The sequence below is a fragment of the Limulus polyphemus genome, unplaced genomic scaffold, assembly GCF_000517525.1.
Source record: "Limulus polyphemus unplaced genomic scaffold, Limulus_polyphemus-2.1.2 Scaffold1311, whole genome shotgun sequence".
NCBI classification, from domain to species: Eukaryota; Metazoa; Arthropoda; class Merostomata; order Xiphosura; family Limulidae; genus Limulus; species Limulus polyphemus.
The window spans coordinates 36,238-47,337 of NW_013666921.1; the positions used below are offsets into that span (position 1 = coordinate 36,238).

The window sequence follows — 11,100 nt, forward strand, 5'->3', positions numbered from 1 at the left end:
ATCTTAGCAAATAGAAAAGATAAGATGTTCTTATTTTATATTCTAGTTTGTCAATTGAGTTTCTAATTCATACAAAACTATAGACTTAGTATTTTGACTTCACAAACACATAATCTGAACCACTGCTGCATTCAACAAGCCATGACACACAAAAATCGATGTTTATCTGTGTTTTTTCAATATTTACTTTTAAATTAAGAAATTGAGTAATATATAGTACTAAAACTTGAATTATAGTCTATAGTTTGATACTAAACTTATTGACATAAGTTCATGAAATAGTAGTTCAATAAAACTTTGAACATGAGTCAACAAACAAGATGATGTAGTCTTTCACCCGTGACCCGTTTCGAAAGGGTTAAACATGTTCAATGATGAGTGGACAGAAACACATATAGAAAATAATCAGTTCAGAGACCACTATAATACCGTGCTAGTAAATAAAATAACGAAACAGGAAAAAACTCTGATTGGCCTGCACGGTCCTGATATGAATATTTTTTGAGGTCGTATAAGCTTATGTACAAACTGAGAATGTCAAAATATGAAGAAATAATATGGTAGAATTGTGGAGAGTATCTAGGGCCTTTGGAACAATATTTCACAATCATAAATTGATAAATTATGTGGCAGTACGAAACAAGGTATAAAGCAAAGGACTAACATACAAAACATGTACACATAAACAAGTTTCAAAACAAAATCAGTGTAATCTTACAGTTTTAAATTCACCTGTATAAGCTAGATATCATATACTTATACTGAATTGAAAACATCAAGAAAGACTCCCAGTTATAAGCTAGAACTATTAGGTTACTAAAAAGCCATACTAATGAGCAGAATAACCAAATATTGTTTTAGAATGGGAAATGCTGAAAGAATAAGTCATCAGCATAAGTAAGATCTTTCAAAAAATAGGTTAACACAGAGATGTAATATAGCACTGGCACCTGGTTAATTAATAAGTTCCAAGTGTGTATATACTGTTGTCTGATATCAAAAGATGAAGGTAAAAGTTCTGAATTATGCATACTCCCCTTGCGACAGCGATCTTAAAAAAAAAAGAACTTGCATTTTACCTCTTTAACTTTGATTGTGAAAATACAGTTTACGGTTGTAAAACAAAGTGGAAAGTTGCTTTTGGTTCATGCTAATGTTAATATTCCTAATAGATAGTAGCACGTATTTGAAACAAACTGAGGTTAATATTCCTAATAGATAGTAGCACGTATTTGAAACAAACTGAGGTTAATATTCCTAATAGATAGTAGCACGTATTTGAAACAAACTGAGGTTAATATTCCTAATAGATAGTAGCATGTATCTGAAACAAACTGAGGTTAATATTCCTAATAGATAGTAGCATGTATCTGAAACAAACTGAGGTTAATATTCCTAATAGATAGTAGCATGTATCTGAAACAAACTGATGTTAATATTCCTAATAAGTAGCATGCATTTGGAACAAACTATGGTTAATATTACAATAGGTAACACGCATTTGGAACAAACTGATGTTAATATTCATAATAGGTAGTATGTATTTGGAACAAACTAAGGTTAATATTACAATAGGTAACATGCATTTGGAACAAACTGATGTTAATATTCCTAATATATGTAGTACGTATTTGACACAAACTGATGTTAATATTCCTAATAGATAGTAGCACGTATCTGAAACAAACTGAGGTTAATATTCCTAATAGGTAGCATGCATTTGGAACAAACTAAGGTTAATATTACAATAGGTAACATGTATTTGGAACAAACTGAGGTTAATATTCATAATAGGTAGCATGTATTTGTAACAAACTGAGGTTAATATTCATAAAATGTAGCATGTATTTGGAAAAACTGAGGTTAATATTACAATAGGTAACATGCATTTGGAACAAACTGAGGTTAATATTCATAATAGGTAGCATGTATTTGGAAAAACTGAGGTTAATATTCCTAATAGGTAGCATGTATTTGGAAAACTGAGGTTAATATTCCTAATAGGTAGTATATATTTGGAAAAAACTGAGGTTAATATTCCTAATAGGTAGCATGTATTTGGAAAGACAATATAAAAAGGATGGTTCTTCTACTTAATGATTTTCTGGGCAACCTTGTTGAAAGCTTTTCATAAGGGGAGAGAACATTCAAGCTTAGCTTTGCTAGAAGTGAAATGATAGTGGTATTGACCTTAAGTGTGAAAAGCTAAGAATGAAAGACTGATTCATCATGGTGTGAAACATCAGTTAAGTGTCTTTATTTGGATTTACTACAAGAAGCTAAAACATGATGAATATTAGTACAACAGCAACAACAAACAGTTGATACGTGTGTAACAGTAACAATCATTTAATTTGTGAACGTTTTGGAATCTACATATTCCATCTTCAGCAAGTTAAACAAGGTAAAATATTAGACACAAACATTTTCTAAATAGGAATATAATTTCAGAGTAAAAGGATCAAGTAAATTAAAAAAAGAATAGGATAGTGCAACAATTGTAACAATATTATACAAGTTAATCAAAACAGACTTAACTGTGGTAAAACTGTGTTATAATTTAAAGGTGGGAGTTCATTTATAAGAGATAAACTTTCTAAATTAAAAGTTCAATATTGGATAATCTAGATCAGATGACTGAAATATTTTAATCAAGATGGGATGGTTGCAGTTTTGATTATGTTTGTGAATTGTGGAGTCTGTAGGACTTGATAGTTGTTTACCAGTTATACTTGATACTCCTATATATTCGCAGGAGTAACTGGCATTACAGCCACCATGTGTATTAATATACAATCCTGAAATGTATAGAGTTAGGTAATAGGTCTTTAGACCTGAATAGATTTTGAATCTTAAATAGTGATTTCATTATCATTTGTAGTTTAACTTGTAGATAAAAAGTTTTAATTATTCTTAAAATTTGTGACTTCAGTATGAAACTGTATTTTTAACCCTATCAAGACGGGTCTTCCTATGGTCACAAGTCAAAGGCCATGTCATCATATTTGTAGACTGATAATCAAAATTTTATTGAACTACAATTTTATGAATGTATATCAATAACTTTGGCATCAAATTGTAGATTATAATTCAAATGTTAGTATTATACATTAGTTATTTTTTAATTTAAAACCAAATATTAAAAAAAATCCTAAATATATTGATTTTTGTGTCACATGATATGCTGAATGCTGCATTGGTTCAGATTAGATATTTATGATGTCCAAATACAAAACTCTATAGTTTCTTTCAAATTAAGAACTCAAATTACCGACACTGACAAGCTAGAATAAAAAATAAGAACCTCCTATCTTTTCTATTTGCTGAGATCTCGATAGATTTAGTGAATCAAACACAGTGGCCCTGCTTCTGTCTATGACGTGTGAATAACCAATTCAAAGCTCAGAATGTTCCCTACGTGGTTCTCTGAGCCTTTACAAAGTACTTATGTGAGAAACCCTTTCTTTTCATGGAAGATTCCAAGTGGTAAGATAAAACATTATTGAGCTTGAAAAAAATCACATTTTTTTAGACTCAAATACAGCTTAGCTACTAAGCCTGATAAATTATAGTGGTATTTATATAGTATTTTATAATATTTTGCTATTTCAAAATGCATATATAAAACCTAAAAAAAATTATTGTTTTACGTTCTCCACGTGCGAAACTTGATAAGGCCTAGCAAATTATGGCAACCCCAAATGAGTACAAAGTCCATAACTAGAAGAGATAACTGTTTTCTATACTTCTTTATTTACTGTTCTACAATTTAACAAAAATAACTGAAATTTAAGAAGTTATTTGTAAATAGTAATAATGTATATGTATATATAATGTATTATAACCAAAATGTGACTGTATTTTACAAAATACTGCTCCAGTAGAACACAGCCAAGACAGGTCACTTTGTAAAGGCCAGTTTTATACTACTGGATAAGGTAGCATGAGAACACGTGCACCTCGTCATCCAACTTCTGTAATGTTAATCAGACACTGTTGAAAGGTCAATAAATAATAATAATAAATTTTTATACATGTAAAATGTTATGAGAGTTAAACTGTTTAGACTAAACATTTGTGGTTTTGTGTTATAGTTTGTAGTAATTCTAGAGTGAAAAAAGGTTGATATATATCTATTTTTAATTTTTTTTATGGTGGTTACGAGGTCGGTAGGATCATCCAAACCCATACAAAGATACAATAGTGAAAATAACAGATAAAATATAAAGTTTTTTCTAAAAAAAATGGTTGATAATTAGCTGGAGGATATTAGGAGGTTATTGAGATTTCACATGTGAAATTTGAAAATTTAATTTAATATTTAATTTTAAAATCAAAATTACTTTACATGTTGGATAGTCAATATCTGAAAATAATTAATTAAAAAATGTTAAACTTAATTAAAAAATCTGATACTTTGTGCACAAATGCCTTGTAATGTTTAGTGATAATCTATAAAATTTTGTGCAGATACGTATACATCTTAAAAAGGTACAGTATAACTGCTTTATGGTTACTTTTGGGAATACAGGTGGGGGTGGAATCCACACACCTGTATTAGAAAGATTAACCACTTTATCTCTTTACTCTGTATTTGAATTTCTCTCTACAAAATGAGAGAACTTTAGAAATTTAGAAAACTTTTGTACTTAATATTTTATCTTGTTTAATATAGCTTGCTGAAGATGGAATAAGTACATTCCAAAATGTTCAAAAATTAAATGTTTGTTACTGTCACACACACATTTCAAATGTTTGTTTTTGCCATCATACTATTATTCATCATTAAACTTTGATTCCTGTCAAATGAATCTGAGCTATAACGTATTCGATATTTTGTAAATTTCAGAAGCACTAAATTTTTCACTGTTCCTTTTGTTGTATTTAGATGCCAAGTTAAGAAGATTCTAGATTGAAGACAGGTTTAAAACTTATATAATATTAATGGTAAGTGTTGGAATACAGTCTTTCAGCTCTACTGTAAATTCTGTATATAGGTTACTTGAAGTTAATTCCTGTTTGAAACAACTAACAGTTCCTAGTAAAAGAGCCACTGTATATTTTAGTGCTACCAATTATAAAATATGCATAATGTATTTAAAGATTAAATCACATGACCAAAGGCACAGCTTAAAGACAAACTGAATTTTGATTATCTGTTTTCTGCAGTTATTGTTTTATGAGTAATACACATCTAGTCACTGTTTTTCAGCATTGTTTAATGCATTGACACAGAAGAAATAATGAAACTAAACATGACTTTCTTGTACAACTTACATGCTTAATAATGTTCCCTAGACATCTGTTCAGTAAACTTTTCATACATAAGTATATTATTCATAAAATCTAACTACATCAGCAAATCATTTGTACAACCAAATTGCATCAATAATCTCTTTATTATAACTATTCCTACATCAGTAAATTAATCATACAACCTAACTGTATCAGTATCTGCTTTATATAACCTACCTGCATCAATAAATCCTTCATACAACTGTTCTTACATCAGTAATTTGTACAGTCAAACCTACTTCAATAATTTCTTTATAAAACTTACCAGCATCAAAAGCTTTTGTAATATTTACCTTCAACAGTAAGTTAGTTTTGCAACATACCTGCATCAGTGACTTCCATGTACATTATTACCCTTGCTTTGGTAGTTTAATTGTAAAATCCACTTGCATCGAAAAACTTATAATATCAATCTGTCTCAGTAAATTCTTTATAGATTATTTACCTGCACCAGTAATTTCCTTATATAACCAACCTCCATTAGTAATGTTTTTATAGATTACCTACCTGCATCTGTCACTCCTACAACCAAAAGCTTGGTAAGAACATCCTGAACAGTATGCATTAGTGTTGCACTGTATCTCCCATTTTCTTTCATATTCTACAATAAAAAAAAAGTTCTAAAGATATCTAAAGTTTTTTGAAGTTAAAATTATCTACTGGAAAAGTGTTTTTGATCACCAGAAACCTTTTGTAAAAAATCTGGTGTTTTTAAATCAAATTAAACTATAAAAAACATTAAACTAAATTGTAATGCAATGATTTTTGCCTAACTTTTCCTTAGAAATAAAATACAAAGTTAGAGTATACATCTACTAATAGTCAATCAGCGATCTAAAATCCACTTATTTTGAGCAACTTTGAAAGAAATAGACAAAAATACAAATTTAGATTCACTGGAGATAAGAAAATAAATCTAACTGAAAATAAGTAAAAACTTCATAAGTTTAGTATTTGACAAATTTTCATTGTAAAAGTTGCCCTAATTTATTTTGCCTTAATAAAGCTGAAAAGATTATGAAAACTCCAAGTAAATCACATGTTTTTAATCAAAAATTCCTAAAGTAATAAAGATGACCAAAAATTAAAAGCAGAATTACCATATTCCATTTAACTTTTAAGAAAATAGCGCTGACATCTAAGTACAACTAAGTAATTATATATTAATGTGTTTGTAAATTCACACTTAAGTTGGGTGCACAAAAAAAAGAAAGCAACTGCTGGTAAGGAGCAAAAACTTGCTCAAACCATGACCATGAAGTGCAAGGTTGAGGACAGTCAGTATCACACCATGATCAACAAGTGCAAGGTTGAGGGCAGTCAGTATCAAACCATGATCAACAAGTGCAAGGTTGAGAACAGTCAGTATCAAACCATGACCAACAAGTGCAAGGTTGAGAACAGTCAGTATCAAACCATGACCAACAAGTGCAAGATTGAGAACAGTCAGTATCAAACCATGACCAAGAAGTGCAAGGTTGAGGACAATCAGTATCAAACCATGACCAAGAAGTGCAAGGCTGAGGACAATCAGTATCAAACCATGACTAAAAAAGTGCAAGGTTGAGGGCAATCAGTATCAAACCATGTCCAAAAAAGTGCAAGATTAGGGCAATCAGTATCAAACCATGACCAACAAGTGCAAGGTTGAGGGCAATCAGTATCAAATCATAACTAAGAACTGCAAGGTTGAGGGCAGTTGAACAAAACCTCATTTAAGCTTAGTATACATACAAGTAATTATACAAGTTGTTCTGAACTATTTATTTGTTGCAATCTTACAGTAAAAGATAAGTTCAGAATACTTCTTGACTGAGGAAGATTTGGTCAGTCAAATAACAAAACTACATTCTTTGAAGCGTTCATCATCTCATGAAGCTTTACATTTATTCTTAATTGACAGTTATATTGTAAGAAATAATTCTATTCATTTTTTCTTCAAGAATCCTTTATAAATAACTACTGTATTACCTAATTCATTGTAGGAACTGTCCATATAATGATACTTACTTTAAATGTCAGTCTGTTAATATTTTGTTAACATTCTCTCTGTTATTTGAAACAAGGAACTTTCTTTGACTAATTAGCTCTTTCCTATAGATCTAGTTTCATGGAAATTTATTCATAGAGAAATTCAGGCTTGTTTTAGAAAATAAAACATTACGAACATAATAAATTCTGATGGAAGACTTTACTTCAAAAAACATTCATTACACCCAAAGTGAGATCTAAAACTTCAACAGTTAATTTACATTTTTTTATTTGAAAATTTGTTTGTCTACACGATAAGTGATCATCACAAACATCAAAATTCGATTTTTAGCATTATAAGCTCTCAGGCTTCTTCATAAGCCACCAGGAGGCATTTGGAAGGATCCCATTTTGTAGCATTAAGCATAAAAACTAGCTTTGTGAGGTTTAAATGAAAAAAATTACTCACTACATATACAATAAAGAGTGAGATATGTAAGTTTAAATATAAGTTTAAAATCATACTAAAGAAATAAAAATTACATTGTTTGATTTTCTTTCCTTAAAACATATATAAAATGGTGCAAACGTGTTTGTTAATTTGAGCATTATCCTTTTTAATCATTCTAGTTATATATATATATTTTTAATATGTGGTTCATGGCACAGAACATCTAAATTTTGTTATTAAAGGAGTACCTGGTGTTTCTCAAATGTTCATAAATATGAGGAGGAGGTTTCAGGTGTTCATGTAGCCTAATGGTCTTTCCATTTCACCATTACAGGTAACAAGAGAGTTGGTAAAGTATTTTATAGACCACCCCTTAGTTTATTCATCACCGTACACCATTTTCAAGAAATTGTTTAGTTTACATATTCAATTTTATAATAAAGTTTGTCTATTCATGGATCTCTTCCTGGTGGAATAAAGGGTAATCATTACTTCTAGTCTCGTGTTCTTCCAGTTATTCTATCAAATTTCTTCAACTTCGAAGCCACTAATCTAGTATAATAATTTATTTACAAAAATTATGCCAACAAAAAGGGGGGGGGGGGAACAGAGGTTAATTTAACTTTATTTCCACAAATAAAATTTTCAAAAACTTCCTGTTCAATTTACAGCCATGGTATTTAACTGCAGAAACATTACATAGGATTTTTATATTATTATTAGGGGGAAAACTCATGCTGATTGACTTGTCTAGTAAGAGACAACAGATACAGTTACACTTTCAAAACCTGGGTATTAGGGAAAAGTATTAAAACTCAATACGAGGCTATAAGGCATTACATATCCATTTCCCAAATAGCTGTCCCTACGCAATGAATAATACTGTCTAAACCTACCCTTCTCTTACACATTTGATGATGTCATCTGCACTTCCCTACTCCTAATTTCATCTTTGCATAGTTTAAGGAAGTTTAAAAGCTTCTCAAATGTGCATACATGTTACTGTTTTAATTACACAGACTGTAGGGAAAGTTGTTACCATGAGTAAGTGTAGGCATACAAAAATAAAAACTAACTGTATTACAACTTAACCCACATATATTATATTTATTTTGGAAATAAAACAAGAAAATCTTTGCTAAAAAGTAACTGTGGTTAAACAATAACAATTTGACTTTTAGTTCTGACCAATTATTTGATAACAAAAATGCCATGTAAACAGTGCTCCTTCAATAATTCAAAGAACACACACTAACATCTGTGCAAGATAGGAATCAAACTTAACGAGTGTTTGTTAAGCTTGGATTCAAAGAGATCATAGCCTGGGTGGAGTACTTATGTAAAGTAATATTAAATATCTGTTATTAATTTAAAGGATAGATTACTGCTCCTGCTTCTTTGGAATATTACTAAAAGTATATCAAAGAACTATATCAGTCATGTTTTAAAATTTTCTATAGTGCAGAAGCTTCATGGAACTTCATCTAGGTGGCCACCTTATCTCTGGACATTAGAGCCATCCACCCCCCCAGTAATTTTTGCTTTGTATATCTCTGGATGGTGATGCCACTAATTTCTACATTACTTTCTTTATCACACTTTCAAGACAATAAATTTTATAATCTGTGTTAACATTATTTTTTTTTAAAAAAGCATCTCAAGTCATCACTGGATTGTCTTAAGGCACTAATGTCCCATAGTTAGGGGACAGCAATTAATTAACAAAAATTAACCTATTTTTGTATGACACTCTTGTAAAACTGCTTTTACATATTAAGAAAGATAAAGTAATTTTATCTTGATTCACAGAGTATATTTTGAGACATTTCAAAAAGCTTAAAACAATGTCTCGAGTAAACCCAAGCTGTGGCAATACTTAGGATGATTTAACAGGTATACCACTTCTTTCAGTTCACTGTCAACCAAGATTTTCTCAATACATTGTCAATCATTTATCTTAAAAATAAATCTTCAAATCTGAAAAAAGTTTCAAACAAATATGGAAAATAGTATAGATAATGAAAATTCTAGGCACTACTGCGATTTAATATTAGAGCAGAAAAGATTTAATTTTAAATGAAAAGACCACAAACACCTGAACATTCTAGATTAAAAGGATAAAGCTTCTTGAAACTAAATGCACCATACCCGAAGAGCTGGAGAGAGTAATCTGCAGCAGGTCCTTACAGCTTCAAGCCTTATATCTTTGTGTTCACTTGCAAGGTAACATTCAGCACAATGCCTGACATGTTGCATCAATGAACGACCTACAAAAATTCCAGTTTGTTAATATCAAATATTAAAAACTAAAAGCCTATAGAATTTAATAGTAACAACAGATAAATAATCAACAGATTTAATATACCCAGGCTTTTCACAGTACTCCCACTAGACTAATGAATTCAAATTTATTACAAAACAAAAAAAACTAAAATCTTAAAACATCTTACTGCAAAAATGATTCATTATGTACGTGTATTAGCATTCATCAGCCAGAGTTGGCTGGTTCAATTACCATAGCTCTTGGTATGGTAATTGAAAACTTTGTGACAGTGTAAATGGGTTATTTTGATTTAGAACTCTTGCCATATAACAGTACAAAAAGTCCCTAAAATAGGACATCTTTCCACTTTTTTATATAGTTTTGGCTTTCGTTACTCCAAGTTGGCTTGCTCAATTACTGTAATTTTGTAAGATAATTGGAAACTGTCTGATGATATATAAAAGCTATTTTGTTTTACGAGTTTTCCTTAAGACAGAGAATAAAAAAGCCCCTAAAAGAAGGCACATTTCCTATTTTTTTTTTTATACACGTTTGAATTTGAGTTCAAAGGCATAAATGAGTTAATTATTACCTTCCACAAAAGCAGGGTATGCAAGTAGCATCTAATGAGGTTATTAGGGATTTAATAACAAAAAAAAAGAATGGAGGGAAATCTATATACTACTAAAACTCTGAGATTGTTTGTTTGCTTGTCTGTAATTAAATACATCAAAAATGGCACACAATACCACCATATTTGTAATGAAATGAGAATATAAACGGAATAAAACAAGTTTTGTTAAAATCGGGCCACGGGTTACCGAGTTAGCCCCGTTTTGGGGTCACTTTTATGAAAATTTCTAGATGAATTTAGGTACACTAGATTGTGCCCCTTATCGGTTTATCTATCTATCTATTCGTTTTTCACCTGATGAATCACTTTAAAATATCTTTTATACAACAATACATGCACAACAGAAATTAAATGATGAGACGAAAATGTGTTATATCGGCACGTAGAAAGAACAATAAAATGGACATACGATATTATTGACTATTTGCATTGGAGACGAGATAATAAAATAAAAATCAAGACGAGAACAACAACAAAATTTTATAA

General features: G+C 30.2%; 1 protein-coding gene across 1 annotated transcript in view; it reads right to left on the bottom strand.

Moving 5' to 3' along the window:
- The window catches only part of LOC106463044 (serine/threonine-protein kinase mTOR-like), an 88,315-nt gene that overhangs the window by 29,786 nt on the left and 47,429 nt on the right, over positions 1-11,100 (bottom strand). Inside the window, exons 12-13 of the mRNA XM_013923014.2 lie at positions 9,866-9,984; positions 5,803-5,896 (exon numbers count right to left, since the gene is read on the bottom strand). Coding sequence (XP_013778468.1) covers positions 5,803-5,896; positions 9,866-9,984 — 213 coding nt within the window. The remainder of the gene's footprint in view (positions 1-5,802; positions 5,897-9,865; positions 9,985-11,100) is intronic.